Source organism: Helianthus annuus, chromosome 3 (genome assembly GCF_002127325.2).
Source record: "Helianthus annuus cultivar XRQ/B chromosome 3, HanXRQr2.0-SUNRISE, whole genome shotgun sequence".
Taxonomy (NCBI): Eukaryota; Viridiplantae; Streptophyta; class Magnoliopsida; order Asterales; family Asteraceae; genus Helianthus; species Helianthus annuus.
Window position 1 is genome coordinate 162030082 of NC_035435.2, and position 18111 is coordinate 162048192.

Consider the following 18111-nt stretch of genomic DNA (forward strand, 5'->3'; position numbering starts at 1 on the left):
CCACAGGAACTACTCGGATTTTCTCTATTATTAACGAAGATAAGCGGGCGCAGATCGAGTCAAGGAGCAAGGATTGTACGGGAAAACGGTCACATAGCTTGGATTATGTAACATATGTAGTAATATTTTATAACGAATGTTGTTAATTCTTTTAGTAAATGATAAGCATTTTGTAACCGAGTCTTTACGTAAACAATGTATTTAGTAAAGAAAGAAATTTTAAGGCCCATTTTCCGCTACGTCGTTAATAAGAATAAATGTATAAAAACAGAAGTGTCGTACCCACATTACAGCACTTCAACACATTTTAGCCACAAAAGGAAAAAAAAACACTGGGTGACAAGGACTAGATAATTTATGGTGAAAACTGAAGTGTGATACCTACATTACAGGTGTATAAAAAACCGGTTTTAGAACCGTAATCCAAAAATGAGGGTATTATAAAAACCATAAGACCATTCGACATCCAAGTTTGTTGGCTGTCACCTTTAACCCTTCTCTCCAAGACCCTGCAACTCACCAGCTCCGATTCATAGAAACCTCCGACGACACTCCGACTACACCTCGTATTACCCTCTCTTCTTTCCGAACGAGTCTCCGGCGACCTCATCCCCACTCCGTTCACTTAACGGCAGCTCGCGTCTCCGGTACTCGGAACACCGCTTCGATCTACTCAGCTCACACTCTGATACGACCCTCAATCCAGGTTAGATTTCGCGTGGTTTAAATTCTTGAAACTGTTTGAATAATGATGGAAACTGTTAAGAACAAAGGATTAGAAATTTGCTTACGTGGTTGCCTGGTTACGTGAAGAATGATTAGCTGTTTTATATAAAGAAAAAGATGATGATTTCTGTTTTAAACTAATCGAAATGATTGTTGTTAATAGAACAGTGATGTCGAGATAATGTTGTCAAAGTATGAGAGTCCGATGATAATTAAATCGGTAATATGCCAATGATTGAATATATGATCCAAGTTGCGTGCGTACCTGTAATCTGCGAAAATGTGTTTTAATGGAAGTGTACAACTATAAATGCTCCGAGTACAACCTGGTTATGCATATCGAAATATTGGAAATGTGAAAGATGATAAATACGGTTGATTGTGAAAGTCAAATCAAAATTTCTTTGATAGTCATCAACATGGGTTTTGATCGATGATGTTGCGGATACTATATTCATTGCTTAATATTTAGATCTATTAAACATGAATTCCTTGTCAGTTGTTGATTAGTAACAAAAAGGATGGTAGAGTATGACCTATGTTATGATTTGTTATTCAAAAAACTAGTTTTTTACTATCGCCGCGTTGCGGCAAACGTCTTTTATTGTTTAGTCTGTGTTTACGTGTGTTTTGAAATTATTACAAGCGCGTTGCGTACGGAAACCGTTGAATAAAAAGGAAATATGGAAAAAAAACACTAAAAGATAATCAAAAGAAAATCAATCAAAAAAGTTGTATGATAATAATGTTGTTCGTATGAAACATGTGGTCAGAGATGAGCAAATGATATTGGGTACTGGTACCGAATTTCCCGAACCAAAAGATCTTAAGTGCCAATTCGGTACGACTTTTGCCGTTCCCGATTCCGGTTCGCTACCGTTTTTTACCTTCATATACCGGTACCAGTACCGATTCGGTATTGGTTCGCAACGAGCTCATATCTACCCCTGAAACTAAAAAAAGAAATCATTAAAAGTTGAAGAAAATCAACAAAAAAAAGTTGCACAATACCGTTGTTGTTCGTACGACACCCGTGATCAAGGATGAGCAAATGGTATCGGGTAGCAGTACCGAATTTCTCGAACTAAAAGATTTTCAAAATCAATTTGATACCGACTTTTGGTGTTTTCTGTACTAGGCTGGTGTCGGTTTTTACCTTTATTTACCGATAACCGTACTGGTATTTTTGATACCAATACCAGTTGACACAAGCTTATCTAACTTAAATAGTAAAGAAGATAATAAAAATTATTAAAAAATATAATTCATAATTATAAGTTTTTACTGTTCAAAACAAAATTTCTTTGATAGTCATCAACATGGGTTTTGATCGATGATGTTGCGGATACTATATTCATTGCTTAATATTTAGATCTATTAAACATGAATTCCTTGTCAGTTGTTGATTAGTAACAAAAAGGATGGTAGAGTATGACCTATGTTATGATCTGTTATTCAAAAAACTAGTTTTTTACTATCGTTGCGTTGCAGCAAATGTCTTTTGTTGTTTAGTCTGTGTTTACGTGTGTTTTGAAATTACTACAAGCGCGTTGCGTACGGAAACCGCTGAATAAAAAGGAAATATAGAAAAAAACACTAAAAGATAATCAAAAGAAAATCAACCAAAAAAGTTGTATGATAATAATGTTGTTCGTATGAAACCTGTGGTCAGAGATGAGCAAATGATATTGGGTACCGGTACCGAATTTCCCGAACCAAAAGATCTTAAGTGCCAATTCGGTACGACTTTTGGCGTTCCCGATTCCGGTTCGCTACCGTTTTTTACCTTCATATACCGGTACCAGTACCGATTCGGTATTGGTTCGCAACGAGCTCATATCTACCCCTGAAACTAAAAAAAGAAATCATTAAAAGTTGAAGAAAATCAACAAAAAAAAGTTGCACAATACCGTTGTTGTTCGTACGACACCCGTGATCAAGGATGAGCAAATGGTATCGGGTAGCAGTACCGAATTTGTCGAACTAAAAGATTTTCAAAATCAATTTGATACCGACTTTTGGTGTTTTCTGTACTAGGCTGGTGTCGGTTTTTACCTTTATTTACCGATAACCGTACTGGTATTTTCGATACCAATACCAGTTGACACAAGCTTATCTAACTTAAATAGTAAAGAAGATAATAAAAATTATTAAAAAAACTATAATTCATAATTATAAGTTTTTACTGTTCAAAACATTGATTTTTTAATGTATAGGAGAATGAGGAAGATGGGTTTAATGGGGAATGTACAAATGGTTATGCATAAGGTACAACATGAACAATTGGTGATTTGAAATCATTAGAATAAAAGGTGTTTTGTCCTTACCTGTTTGATTTTGGATAAATTGAAATCATTAGAATAGAATGTTTCACTCGCACAGTTATGGAGTGTGGGGGCCACTCCCAAATGTCCAAAACATGGTGATAATCGCACTAACAATCTAGACCCCACACTTTTATTTTAGATTGAACTTCGGTTTTGCTTTATGTGGTTTGGTCACTTTAATGATTTTATCCTAAATCTTTAAAAATAGTCATTTTCCTCCAATAGCTTGCTATGGTTTTTCCATTTTGCTCCCCACAGAGAGCAAAATGGAAAAACAAACAATTTGGATGGAGTTAGAGTCGGGGAGCAAAAGGGAAAAACCATATCAAACTATTGGAGGAAAATGGCTATTTTTAAAGGTTTGGGGCAAAACCGTTAAAGTGACCAAACCTCATGAAGCGAAACGAAAGTTTACTCTTTATTTTATTTGAAACTGATTGAACCGTACACTCCTTTCCATCATTATTGCACACTAGGCCTGTAAACGAACCGAACGTTCATGAACTGTTCGTGAACTTGTTCGGTGAGAAGTTCGTTTATGTTCGTTTATTTAATAAACGAATGAACACGAACAAAAATCTTTGTTCGTTTAATTAAATGAATGAACATGAACACACCTTGTGTTCGTTCGTGAACATTCGTTCATCTATGTTCGTTTATGTTCACTTAAACTTTAGTAAATACATAAATAGTTATATTCATAATCTTAGGTTTTCTAACTAATTATATAAATATAACTAGTAATTGAGTTTTCTAGTAATAAAAAATGAAATTTTAAAAATTTTGTTATAGTGTAACTGATCACTTAATATTTATATAAAAACATCTTAATTTTAGTATCTATGAACCCTAATTTAGATGTGTTTTAGATGAACTGTAATATATTAGACTTGTTTGTTTGTGTTCACTAATGTTAAATTATGTTTGTTTACATTTGTTTAAATACTCTCATTTGTGTTCGTTTATGTTTGTTCAATCATGTTAATTTATGTTTGTTTATGTTTATTCAAATATGTTCAGTTAATATTTTTGTTTATGTTCGTTTATGTTCGTTTATGTTCGGTTTTTGTTCGTGAACTGTTCATTTAGGCTTTAAACGAACGAACATAAACGAACACGAACATGCATGATTTCTTAATGAACGAACACGAACAAAAAAATGCGTTCGTAAATATGTTCGTGTTCGGTTAAAGTTAAACGTGTTTGTTCGGTTCGTTTACAGGCCTATCGCACACTGATTGTTGGGCCCACTTCCTTCCACACATGTGACTTGGTCGCACTATGGAAGGTATGTCGCCAATGTTTTCAGAACTTGACCGTACGTTGAACCGGACGTCTTACTGGTTCAATTGTCGGACCGGTCGAACCGGATATAAGAACCGGATAATATAAAAAATGACTTCATAATTTATAGATACAAAATTAAAAAAAGATATACAACTTAATTTAAACATAAAATCTAACTTGCATACAGAAGAAAAAAAACTTAAAATATTTAAACATGTTATGTTTTATTTATTAAATATAAATAAATATGTATTAAAAGAAAATTATAATAAATGAATGGTGTTGGAAAATGAAATTGTCACAGATATTACATATCTCTAGTATCTTTGAAAATCTTTTTTCTTTAAACAAAAGAATCTTTCATTGTTTCTTGCTTTTCTATCTTCAAATTTATATATTAGACAAAAGGTAGGAAACTTCTTCCCTCTCACTACATTGACATAATCTTAGTCTTCTTCATCTAACATTTCCCCTCACACATTCTAATTCTACAAACCCCATCTTCTTAATTAACCTTCTCTTTCTATATTCTACTTTCTAGAGAGAGAGAAAACACATAAACTCATACAACGTAAGAAACACCAAAGAGTGTAAGGTTTAAATAATAACCTTAATAAAAATGGAGGGGCCATATTGTATTTTCTTGGAGATATCTATACTATATAATAAAAGAAACCTGTTTTGGGACACATGTCATTCTTTTATTTAATTGATTAAAATTATTAATAATACTAAAAATAATAATATTTAATCTAAATTAATACAAATTCTTATTATTAATAATATTTAATCAAATCTAAAATCTAATCTAATACAAATTTTTATTATCAATAAATTAAATTTTGATAACAATACAATTTAATAGTGATATTTTTTACTTAGGTGAAAATATTTTATTTTCTTAAACCATTACCGATTGATCAAAATTCAAAACATATTTAAATAACGTTTTTGTATTTTTCTTTGTTGCACAACTAAATCCTTAAAATTCTAATAGAATGGGTAAACAACACGTGAACAAATATATATTTACTAGGTTATAGTCCCGTATGTTACACGGGTTGAATAAATGAATTTTATATACTAAATAATAAAATAATATATCTCCAAAAACCTCCTTTATTGCATGGTTAAACAAATGTAATTTTATATATTAAATAATAAAAAGTTATATCTATAAGAACCATATTATACGAGTTGAAAAAATGTAATTTTATACCAAATAATAAAAAAAGTTATATATTTAAAACCACGTGTATTACACGGGTTGAATAAATGTAATATTGTTTACCAAATAATAAAAAAAAATTATATCTTAAAAAACTCTCGTGTATTACATGGCTTGAATAAATATTATTTTATATACCAAATAATAAGAAATTATATTAAAAAAACTAATAGATATACTCGGTACACGATAGATATGGTGAAAGTGAATGACTATATAGTATAAAAAAGTTGTTTTTGATGAAAATGACAAATATACCCAAACTTGAGGGACGATTTTGGCAATTTACTCTTTAATTTAATCTCTTCCAATTAATTATAGGGAACTCTTCTACTAAATATTATTTTGTTTAATCTTTTCTACTTAACTATAGATAATTATTATTTAATTTAAGTTTAATGTATACTTCTCATTCATAATATTAATATTACTTTATATATAAAATTAGATTTATTACGGGTTTTTTTAACTATAATTTATATTTTATCACTCAAATGGTTGTTTATTTACTTCTTGAATAACATGTTTGACCACTGTATTTTCTTTTTGCCATCTTCATCCACACATCTAATTTGTTTTATTTTTTCTATCAAACATTTGGATGAAAATGGCAAAAATCATAATACAACCTCCCACCTATTCAATCATATGATTTTTCAATCTTATATTAACTAAATAAATAAAGATTAATATTTAATCTTATCCTACTTTAAATATAAAAAAATCCGTTAGTTCAGATTAATATTCAATCTTATCCTACTTTAAATATAAAAAAATCTGTTAGTTTTTTTTAATATATTTTTTATTATTTGGTATATAAAATCATATTTATTCAACCCATGTAATACACGAGGGTTTTTAAAAATACAACTTTTTTTATTATTTGATAAACAATGTTACATTTATTCAACCCGTGCAATACAATGGTTTTAAAGATATATTTTTTTATTATTTAATATTACATTTATTCAACCCGTACAATACATATGGTTTTTATAGATATGACTTATTTTATTATTTAATATATAAAATTACATTTCTTCAACCTATGCAATAAAGGAGGCTTTTAAAAAGATAATATTTTATTATTTAGTATATAAAATTCATTTATTAAACCCGTGTAATACACGGGGTTATAACCTACTTATATGTATAAAATGAAAACTATAAGTCGAAGATTTGTAACAAAAATGAATATTTTTTTCAATCGTTGGATGAACATCATGTTCTGATTTTTCGGCATTGGCCGTCATTAAAACAATTCTTAGCATTACAAAAGTTTTGATTTCTTTTTTTTTTAACGGCATATTTGGATCACTGACGGACTACTGGAGTATCCTCGTGCCATCAGCAGAATCACCCGATCATATCCATCTCCACTAGGCAATAATGCCTATACACCAATTCAGGAGGAAACCCAATAAATCTGAGAAAAACCCCCTTTGTGGGAATCGAACCCATGACCTAATGGTCATAAGTCTTATCCCACCACCAAGATATCACTAGGCTATAATGCCATGGGTAAATAATGATAGACTTCCTTTGTGTGACTCGAGTGCATGAATTAAAGCTTTCACTCATGTCTTTCGAAAACACATCATATGCCATATCAAACCTCAAAAAAAAAACCTTTAGACCAACTAATTGGATTTCTTCCCTTAAATATGAGTGTAAATATGTTCCTTTGCTAATGGGTTTCAACTCTTATCACTTTCTCCTCAAGCTATTGTTTGGTTGTTGAATTTGTAGCAAACCAAAATATGTTTTTAGATTGATATCCTTGAAATGTTTCTTAAAGTTAGCATAAATGTGTCTTGTACATTGTCTATTGTTAGCATAAGAAGATACAACCTTCACACCTTCTATAATTTCCTAATGAACAACAATAAATTAACATAAAAACAAATCATATCAACAAATGCATAACATGCGAGTAAATACCTTATGTTGATTGTCCAACTTCCATTTCAATGTCATCCTTCAATAGATCAATAAATCATTTCCATTCAATAGATCAATAAATCATTTCCAGTTTTCCTTATTCTCGGCGGACACAACAACTCAAGCTAATAGAAAAACATGACTATTGGCATCTCTTCCAAAGCTGAGAGTAACTAACCACTATTTTCTTTTATAAAACACCAATCTAAATCCATAACTTTCTTACACCCATCGTTTCATCCACCTTTGGCACCCTTAAAAATATAGTAACTACTAAAGTATCGGGTTTGTCTTTAATATCCCAGCTTCATAATCTGAAAGTCATGCACAACTAATAATCTTTCAAGTTTCAACCACCTTCAAACTCATCTAGTACCTTCGTTTTTGCTCTACTACATTGATAAGCACTCACGTTGCATTTGAATTTCCTCATGATATGCGTTTGCATTCCCCTTAAATTAATTTCAAGATTTTCACCTATTTGCTTGAAATATTGTTTTGCAAAACAAGATTATGTAACAAGAGAACCCAAAGAAAAATTTCTTGAGCACATGTGCTTCTCATCTTCTTCCAAAATTCATTGAATTGTTAATTGTTATAACTTCTAAAATAAAGGAATTAGAGGTTGTTAATAAATGCATGCATGTTCAAACATAAAGCATTTGAATTATACTAAGTGAAATACATACATGTGAACCATAAACCAAAAAAGTACTTAGATCATACAATAAAGGTTATGTTTCCAAAAGCTACTGGAAAATACATTATGGAAAATTGCATAGCAAGATTACCATTTAGGAAAGAGATTAACAATAAAAAAAATTCACTGGAACCTAGAATTGTGTCACATAACGTGGGTTAAGTTATTGTACAAATGAATCTTAACATATAAAATATTTTAAATGTTAGAAGTGAAGGAGAGATTTTTTTTTTAATTTTTCCCCATCTTATTAAGCACGTAATTTAGTCGCAGAATTAAAAAAAAATCGTGATATTACACTGGTAGAGTAACTATCTAATTTTGTAGGGCAAATCTAATTACTCTACAAAATTATAGTGTAATTATAATTATCCTACTAATATAAAATAACAAATAATTTTTATACATTCTGCAATTAAACATCATTCTTAAGTAGTAGGGAAAAAAATTGCTAAAAAAAATTATTCTTCATTTCTTACCCTAAAAGTGTTTTGTATGTTAAGACTTATTCATATTTGATCTTTCAACTAAATATCAACGGCTGTTATTATTTTTATAAATATTGTCAATATTAAAATGTAAGTTAAAACCTTAGATACGGTTACCAACTAATGTTATCTTTTTTGTGTTCTTAAATCATTCTTTGTTACGTTTGGTAAGAACCGACCATCCAGAATTTTCTAAAGTATATCTAAATAAAAAATCAAAATCAAAATCACATTAATAAGAAAAAAGTTGATAAAATGTACTCAGCCCACCTAAATTATCATAGTGAAAGCCTGAAATTTATCAAATTAATGAGGGTTTTCATTTATCACAACCCAGAAACAAAATACAATAAAATAAAATAAAACTAGAAAGTAATATACAAGTTTAAGTGTCAGGTATGTTTAACCAAACGAGTATAGTTGTATTTTTTTTACACCTAAACCATCTATCAACTTACATATATACGAATATAAACAATGGTGTTGTTATAGATTTACCGCTTTCTCTCACAAAACATAAGGGGGACCTAAAATGAAAATCAGAGGAACTAATTTTATTAAGATGCAATGTTTGGACAAGTTTTTATAGTATACACCAATGGCTATATATGCTAAATATCTATACAAGGAATACAATTATGACATATAACCACCTTTGACTGTTCAGGGTCATTTAGAATATTTGAGGTTATAAAATTCAAATTCAAGTATTCTTTTTATTATTGGTCGTGATAGGACCCACCATAAAAAATAATTTTCCTCTCACACAAAACTACACACTACACATGGAGGTATGTTTAATTAAACGAGTATAGTTGTATTTTTTTACACGTAAACCACCTATCAACTTACATATAAACGAACGTAAACAATGGTGTTGCTATAGATTTACCGCTTTCTCTCACAAAACATAAGGGATGACCTAAATCAGAGGAACTAATTTTATTAAGATGCAATGTTCGTATAAGGTTTTACAGTATACACCAATGGCTATGTATGCTAAATATCTATACAAGGATATGATAAATATTAGGAGCTAAGTAATCAATACAATTATGACATATAATCACCTTTGACTATTCAGAATCATTTAGAATATTTGAGGTTATAAAATTCAAATTCAAATATTCTCTTTGTTATTGGTCGTGATAGGATCCACCACAAAAAATAATTTTCCTTTCACAGAAGGCTACACACTACACATGGAGTAAGATGTGTCTAAACATACTCCCTATGTGCTGTTATATTGCTACTTTGTGTGATACGTGTGTTAGGGATCATCATACCGGTAGATAGTCAATGTGTAGTCGTATTGCTACTTTCTTTATGAACGACAAAGGTCCTGGCCAACTTGCCCAAGAGGAAATCCACAAATGAGAAAAAACCCCGAGCCAATTAGGAGCAAATTGCTTCATATGAGACTCCAACTCACGACATACCTTAAGTAGGGTTGCAAACGAACCGAACGAACACGAAAACGACTTTGTTCGTGTTCGTTTGTTAAGAAATATACATGTTCACGAACTGTTCATGAACACTTCCCGAATGAGATTTTATGTTTGTGTTCGTTTGTTAAGGAAAGGAACGTGTTCGTTTGTGTTTGTTTGTTAATTTCAGGCAACGAACAAAAACGAACATTGATAAACACAAATGAGCACAAACTAATGTTCATGAACACAAATGGAAACAAATGAACACAAACAAATAAACACAAACAAACAAACATTTATGAACAGAATATATAATACACTGATACTTTTAAATATTTTATTTGTGGGAATTTTGAAGTATTTAAATAAAATATAAAAGCTAAAAACACTAGTGAACTATCGAACACAAACGAACATGTTACCGAATGTTCACAAACATAAATGAACGAATGCAACCTTTGTTCATGTTCGTTCATTTAACTAAACGAACGGAATTTCTTGTTCGTGTTTGTTTGTTTAATAAATGAACAAACACAAATGAACTTTCCGTCGAACAGTTCTTGAACTGTTCGTCAAATGTTTGTTTGTTTACAACCCTACCCGTAAGGAAAGACATGTGGGTTAGAGGTGTACAAATCGTTTTTTTAACCGGTCCGGTTTTTAACCAAACCGGTTTTCTTTTATCCAAAACAAAATGTTTTTTTTTATAACCGGTTTCGGTTATAAACCGGTTTTTCAAACCTAAAACAGTACTGGTCTAACCGGTTTTTGCCAAAAAAACCGGGTTGTAACCGGGCTTTTTAAAACCGGTTTCGGTTTTTAAACTGGTTGCAAAGATCAAGAATAGTAACCGGTTAAAAAAAACCGGTAAAAAACACGATACTTCGGTTTTTTTCGGGTTACGGTTCTAAAACCGGTTTTTTATACACCTGTAATATGGGTACCACACTTCATTTTTCACCATTAATTATCTAGTCCTTGTCACCCAGTGTTTTTTTCCTTTTGTGGCTAAAATGTGTTGAAGTGCTGTATTGATACAAACCCGACATCAAAACCTCATGTTAATGTCACCAGCTGTGTGGTTCAACTAACGTTGTTCTTTCCAAGTGTCCAGTGAACTCATTTTTTCAGTAATAATAATACAGTCAAAGCTCCATATTACACTATTATAATAATAAAACAAGTGAGCTTCATATCACTAGAACTCGATCATGGTAGACGCTTTCGTCAAAGTTTTATGCGGGAATAAAGAGTATAGTTCTGATATGTCATCAGTTCTTGATCTATACTCGTGTGCAAATCATGTCATAGTTATTTTTGTCAACACACTCATATTGTTCATGTGTGTGTTAATCATTTTATGCAACTTATCATCGGTTCGAAAACCGTCAGTCAATGTCAACCCACACTGGTTGTCGGTTTTCTCGAAGGTTTTCAATGGTTTATTGGGTTTGGTTTATATCACTATTGGGATATGGGCAGTTGTGGGAAATTTATTACCGGTGGACCGGTGGGTTGTTGTGGTCCTTCAAGGTGTCGTGTGGTTGTTGACTTTGTATCTTGTAAGTCGTCGGCTTTTGCCTAAGGTTTGTTCGGTCCTGATCTTGTTGTTTTCTATTTTTTATGTCTTCAGAATGTTTGGGATGGTAGTGTGCACCGAAAAACAACTTTGACCGGTGTGTTGAATGCGTTGACTTTTCCGGGTGCGGTTTTGTTTGTTCTTTGTGTGTTCATGGAGAGAAAACCAACCGACAGTTCGCTTTACGAGCCGTTGCAAGCAAATACTGATATTGTTACTGATACTGATGTTGTTACTCCGAAGGCTAGAGCAGGAACTTTGAGTATACTCACCTTCTGGTGGCTTAATCCGTTGTTGTTAAAAGGAAAAACGAAAGTTCTTGATGCAAACGAGATCCCGAAGCTGCAACACGAGGATAGAGCGGAAACATGTTATTCAAAGTTCATGAAAATATTGGAGAAACGAAAGGCAGAGAGTGTGACGGGTGATCCGTATATGTTGTCCACTTTGTTTGTGTGGCAGTCGAAACAACTTGTGATCACGGGGTTGTTCGCGCTAATTAAGGTGCTTTCGCTGGCTTCGGGGCCGATAATTTTAAGGGCTTTTATAAAGGTTTGTCAAGGGAAGCAGACATTTGAGCATGAGGGTTATTATCTCACTTTAGGATTGTTTATTTCTAAGTGTTTAGAATCAGTTGCGGAAAGACAGATGAATTTTAGAAACCGAGTGATTGGGGTGCAAGTGAAATCTATGTTATGTGCGGCGATTTTTCGGAAGCAGCTGCGATTGTCGAATGATGCTAGAATGAGTTACTCTCCGGGTCAGATCATGAACTATGCGACCGTTGATGCTAATAGAATCGGGGAGTTTCCGTTTTGGTTTCACCAGATTTGGACAATTGGTTTGCAAATATTTCTTGGGATATTTATAATTTATTTTTCAGTTGGAGTAGCGGCGTTTACGGCTTTGTTGGTTATAATCTTAACCGTTTTAGGGAATATTCCATTGGGTAACTTGCAGCAGAAGATTCTAACGAAGCTTATGGCTGCGCAAGACCGAAGGTTGAAGGCTATAACGGAAGCTATTACAAACATGAAGATTTTGAAGTTGTACGCTTGGGAGAGTCACTTCCAGAAGGCAGCTGAAAAGTTGAGGAATGAAGAGATGAGGTGGTTATCGGCAGTTATATCGCAAAGAGGTGTCTACTTGATGTTGTTTTGGTCGTCTCCTGCGATTGTAGCGTGTGTGACTTTTTATACATGTTATTACATTGGAATTCCGCTTGATGCCAGCAATGTATTCACGTTTCTAGCAACGATTCGGATCATTCAAGAGCCAATTCGTCTTATTGCTGATACTGCAGCCGTGTTTATAGAAGCAAGGGTGGCGCTAACGCGTATTCTTAATTTTTTGGAGGCACCCGAGTTGCAAAAAGAACGAAAGAAGCATGTAAACATCGGAAACCAATCGCTAATAATCAACGCTGATGCAATTTCATGGAACAATGACGATTCAAAACCGACTCTAACCGGTGTAAATTTTGAAATTCCGACCGGTGAAAAAGTGGCTATATGCGGGGAGGTTGGGTCCGGTAAATCGACACTCATATCAGCTATTTTAGGAGAGGTTCCAAACATTAAAGGCACCGTAAGTCTCTGTCATAGATCAGTTCTATTAACAAAACAAACATGTTATCAATGGTAATCTTATTTTCTTTGTTTTTAGATTGAAGTTTATGGAAAGATAGCATATGTTTCACAAACGGCATGGATCCAAACAGGGACTGTTCGAGAAAATATTTTGTTCGGGTCAGTAATGGATGAAGAAAAGTATGAAGAAGTGGTTAAGAAATGCTCACTCGTGAAGGATATTGAGATGTTTCCATTTGGTGATCAAACGATTATAGGAGAAAGAGGCGTAAATCTGAGTGGTGGACAGAAGCAACGAGTTCAGCTTGCACGCGCGTTGTATCAAGATGCAGATATATACCTTTTGGACGACCCATTTAGCGCCGTTGATGCCCATACTGCAGCCAGCTTGTTCAAAGTAATTATCATTCTCATGACCGGTTTCTTCTGTAATATAAATATATCATGTTAGCATGTTTTTTATGTATAGGAATACATAATGGAAGCCCTATCAAGCAAGACGGTGTTACTTGTAACTCACCAAGTCGATTTCTTGCCTGCTTTTGATGACATCTTGGTGAGCTACTGATCTATACAAAAACTTGTCATTTTGCATTTTTGCCATACGATACTTATATCAATGCTCGTTGTTATCTTCACAGTTAATGGCAGACGGAAAGATTGTGAAAACAGGAACCTATGCTCAATTGCTTGATTCATGCAAAGAGTTCCAAATCCTAGTTATTGCACTTAGTACTACTTCTGGTTCAGATAGTCTATCGGCTGATAGTTCTCAACAACAATCTAACTCCGCAAATCAAGAAATAGAAAATGTTTACGTGAAAGAACAGATTGTAGGAGAACAACTCATAAAGCAAGAAGAACGAGCAGCAGGGGATACTGGCCTAAAGCCATACAAACAGTATCTTAGCCAGAACAAAGGCTACTTCTACTTCTCTCTGTCGGTTTTATCACATTTGTTGTACATAATCGGAATGCTCTTGCAAAATGTGTGGTTGGCTGCTAAAGTGCAAGATTCTACGGCGAACCAGTCAACCATGTTACTAGTATACACGATCCTTGCTTTTGTGATGATGTTCTTTTTGTTTGGTAGATCTTATTTTGTGGTTAAACTAGGAACTAAGGCATCTATAGCAGTTTTCTCCAAGTTAATAACGTCGCTTTTCAGAGCGCCAATGTCCTTCTACGACTCGACGCCAGTGGGAAGAATAATTAGTCGGGTAAGTCTTGTTACATAAACTAGGAACTAAGGCTCAAATGAAGTACAACAAAACTTATGAATCTAAACGTTGTAGGTCTCGTCTGATCTGAGTGTTGTAGACATTGAATTGGCAATGAAGTTCACGATTGGATTAGGCACAACGATGAACACATACGTTAGCTTCGGGATCTTGGTGTTCCTAACTTGGCCTATCTTGTTCGTGATCATTCCGACGGTTTATGTGACGATACTTCTACAAGTAAGATACTGTACTCTAAAACCTTTTAATCATGTGTGTGTGTGTGTTTTAGGTAACCGTGAGAAACCCGTAACAGAAAACTCACATCACCTGTCAATATCAGTGGGACCAGGTAAAACATAGCTTATGTTGGGCATGTGGCTTCAGGAGGTTCACATTTTAAGATAGAAACCAGTAGAAGTTGGATTAAGACTTCTCCTAAAAGGAAATCTCGCGCTAACCACTGCCCCACCCCTTGAAGGTTTTAACCATATGTTTTCACACTTGAGATATCAATAGACACATGAATAAAGCACACAAAAGTATATGTTTTAAAATAGATAAAATGCCATTTTCATCTCTGAGGTTTGGCTACTTTTGCGACTTTCGTCCAAAGGTTTGTTTTTCGCATCTGGATCCAAAAGGTTTAAAATCTTCCCATTTTTATCCGACTCGTTAACTCCATTCATTTTTTAACCTTTGTAGTGTTACCACAGCCTATATTTATGGAAAGTTATGTTATTTGTTACTTAATATAATTTTAATATGTGATCCCAACATCATTTTTTTACTCAGAGATACTATTATGCCTCTGCAAAGGAGTTGATGAGATTAGATGGCACGAGTAAATCGTTAGTTGCAAGCCATCTAGCACAGTCGATTGCTGGAGTTGTTACGATCAGAGCTTTTGGAGAAGAAGACCGTTTCTTTTCAGAGCATATGAACCTTATCAATGGCAATGCTAGTCCATTCTTTCATAGTTTTTCAGCAAATGAGTGGTTGATTCAACGTCTAGAAATGCTATGTGCGGTTGTTGTTTCTAGCTCTGCCTTAGCCATAACTTTGCTTCCCTTTGATGCTTCAGCCTCGGGTTAGTGATATTAAACCACACACACTCAAGCAGTACAAGAAAACATATATGTTTTTTCTTACAACACGTATTGTAATGACAGGATACATTGGAATGGCTCTTTCCTATGGTCTCTCATTGAACATTTTCCTTGTTGTTTCGGTTCAATACCAATGTCAGCTATCAAATCTGATAGTTTCAGTCGAAAGATTGGATCAATACATGCATATTAAGAGTGAAGCCCCAGAAATCATAGAAGACAACCGACCGTCAAGAAGTTGGCCAAGCATTGGTAGAGTTGTCATAGAAAACCTGAAAGTACGTAAGAATTTTAACTTTATTTCCTTGCATAAGACTTCTAGATTTATAAAACTTTTGGTTATGTGTGTGTGTTGCAGATCAGATATCAACCTAATTCCCCTTTGGTTCTTCACGGAATCAGCTGTGTATTTGAAGGAGGGCACAAGATTGGAATCGTAGGAAGAACGGGTAGTGGCAAAACAACTTTGATTAGTGCTTTGTTTCGCTTAGTTGAACCTACAGACGGAAGGATAGTTATAGATGATTTAGATATCACTTCAATTGGACTTCATGACCTCAGATCAAGCTTTGGAATCATCCCACAAGAACCAACATTATTCACTGGTTCCATTCGATACAATCTTGATCCCCTATCGGAGCATAGTGATCAAGAAATATGGAAGGTGAAGTTCCATAAACAAATGTCGAATGCTAACTTTCCATAACCAAGACCATAAACAAATGTCGAATGCTAACTTTCATTGTTTACCAGGTTCTTGAGAAATGCCAACTTAGAGAGGTCATTCAAGATAAAAAGGAGGGATTGGACTCGTTGGGTAAGAACTTAGATTGATGTTACAATTTATTAGAGTGTAGCTTGTGGTTGGCAGTTATATAGTTATTTTCTGTTATAAGATATTAATATTGAATAAAGAGATATAGATCAAGACAGGTTAAATAGATGATTAGGGTTATTGTATTGGTGTGCTTTGATTGATAAATAATAAAAGAGTCGAACGAGTTTGTTCATATATCATGTTTGCTAAATCTAGAAGCTTCCATGAGAATCTATAGTATAACATAAACAGATCAACAGTCTATAACAGAATATAACAATATAACTGCCAATGACAAGCTATGCTCTAGTACAAGCTGTTAGACTAAATGATATATGACAATATAAACACAGTTGTGCAAGATGGCTCAAACTGGAGCCTGGGACAAAGGCAACTATTTTGCTTAGGAAGAGCCCTTTTAAAGAGACGGAAGATACTTGTACTCGATGAAGCCACAGCGTCAATCGACAATGCAACAGACACCATCATACAGAAAACTATTCGCGAAGAATTCAAAGATTGCACTGTAATAACAGTTGCTCACAGAATACCAACTGTTGTAGACTGCACAATGGTGCTTGTTATGAAGGACGGTAAGCCAGCCCGCAATCATTAACCTTTACAAATTTAATGCAAATGAATCATTGGTTTGATGAAACTTTGTACTTTACAGGAAAGGTGATGGAATATGACAAGCCCGTGACATTGATGAATGAGCCAGCGTCCTTGTTCGCGCAGCTTGTTAACGAATATTGGTCGCAACATAAGACCTCGTAATCGGTAAGCTTTGGATAATTTACTAAACCTACATATATAATTGATATATATTATGATCATTATAAAGTTTTTAACCACCCTTAGGGTATGAAGATGCTGGAACAAGGAATAAAAGATTTCACATTATATTTCCAGATAGATCAACTGAGGCCTCATTCAGACATCAATAATTTGACTGATGGCATGATTACTCCTGCTTCTTCATCTAGTAACTTGTTTGGTGTTGCTACAATTTCCTTTTTTTTCCATTTAGAGACTTGATTTATGATATTATATAGGGTTTGAATATTTCGAAATCCATATGATTGTGGTAATAATCATTAGAAGATTGTGGTGATGACCGTGTTTTGAGAGATATGTGTCCATGAGATTGGTTTGCAAAGACTAAAAAAAACACAAATGGGAATAGGTTGTATAAACTTTTAGCCATTTATAATCACATTAATTAGTCATTTATATTGGTTTATTGGAGAAGATTTACTAGAAATCCTATAAAAGAAACAACCCACTATTTAATAAAAAAAAAATTTCTGAGGTGGTTTGGAACGTATTGATTTTAATCTCACTAAGTAGTGTTAGGATCGGATTGCAAACACACATGCAAAACATGATGATTTACATGGTTTGGTCTAAGTTGATCTATGTCCACGGCCTATAACCGTAATATGGCATTATTGCTCTTTGCTCTCGTGGGGAGAGATTACAAGTACAAGCACAATAGTTATTATAGAGTATTAGAATTTCCAACTTATTCGCTAAGAAATAATAAAAGGTTGTCTTGCTCTCTACTCTCGTGAGGAGAGATTACAAGTACAAGCACATATTTTTATTATAGAGTATTAGGATTTCCAACTTATTCCTCAATAAATAATTAAGGGGCCTGAACCAACTCG

The 18111-nt window shown here is 33.5% G+C and overlaps 1 protein-coding gene across 3 annotated transcripts; it reads left to right on the forward strand.

Annotated features, from left to right (window-relative positions):
- The first annotated feature begins 388 nt into the window (after positions 1-388).
- On the forward strand, positions 389-17573 carry LOC110930449 (ABC transporter C family member 10). Of its 3 annotated transcripts, XM_035987671.1 has the most exons (14): positions 389-706; positions 4276-4341; positions 11761-13293; positions 13372-13692; positions 13765-13851; positions 13937-14515; positions 14591-14755; positions 15311-15605; positions 15688-15902; positions 15983-16288; positions 16378-16441; positions 16795-17034; positions 17115-17221; positions 17303-17573. In XM_035987671.1, exons 3-13 carry the CDS (start codon positions 11860-11862, stop codon positions 17216-17218), a joined length of 3810 nt encoding a protein of 1269 aa, XP_035843564.1. In that variant the 5' UTR covers positions 389-706; positions 4276-4341; positions 11761-11859; the 3' UTR covers positions 17219-17221; positions 17303-17573. The 3 variants fall into 3 exon arrangements, with proteins under 3 accessions (XP_035843564.1, XP_022029444.1, XP_035843565.1); XM_022173752.2 differs by lacking the exon at positions 4276-4341; XM_035987672.1 differs by lacking the exon at positions 4276-4341 and having other exon boundaries at positions 17312-17573.
- Positions 17574-18111: the final 538 nt, after the last annotated feature.

What these genes read in the sequence shown, in the direction of transcription:
- LOC110930449 (XM_035987671.1), top strand. Translation starts at nt 11,860, where the DNA reads ATGGAGAGAAAACCAACCGACAGTTCGCTTTACGAGCCGTTGCAAGCA. An exon ending in TTGTCATAGAAAACCTGAAA is followed by an intron (nt 15,903 to 15,982) that starts GTACGTAAGAAT and finishes TGTGTGTTGCAG; the next exon opens with ATCAGATATCAACCTAATTC. An exon ending in GGAGGGATTGGACTCGTTGG is followed by an intron (nt 16,442 to 16,794) that starts GTAAGAACTTAG and finishes ATATAAACACAG; the next exon opens with TTGTGCAAGATGGCTCAAAC.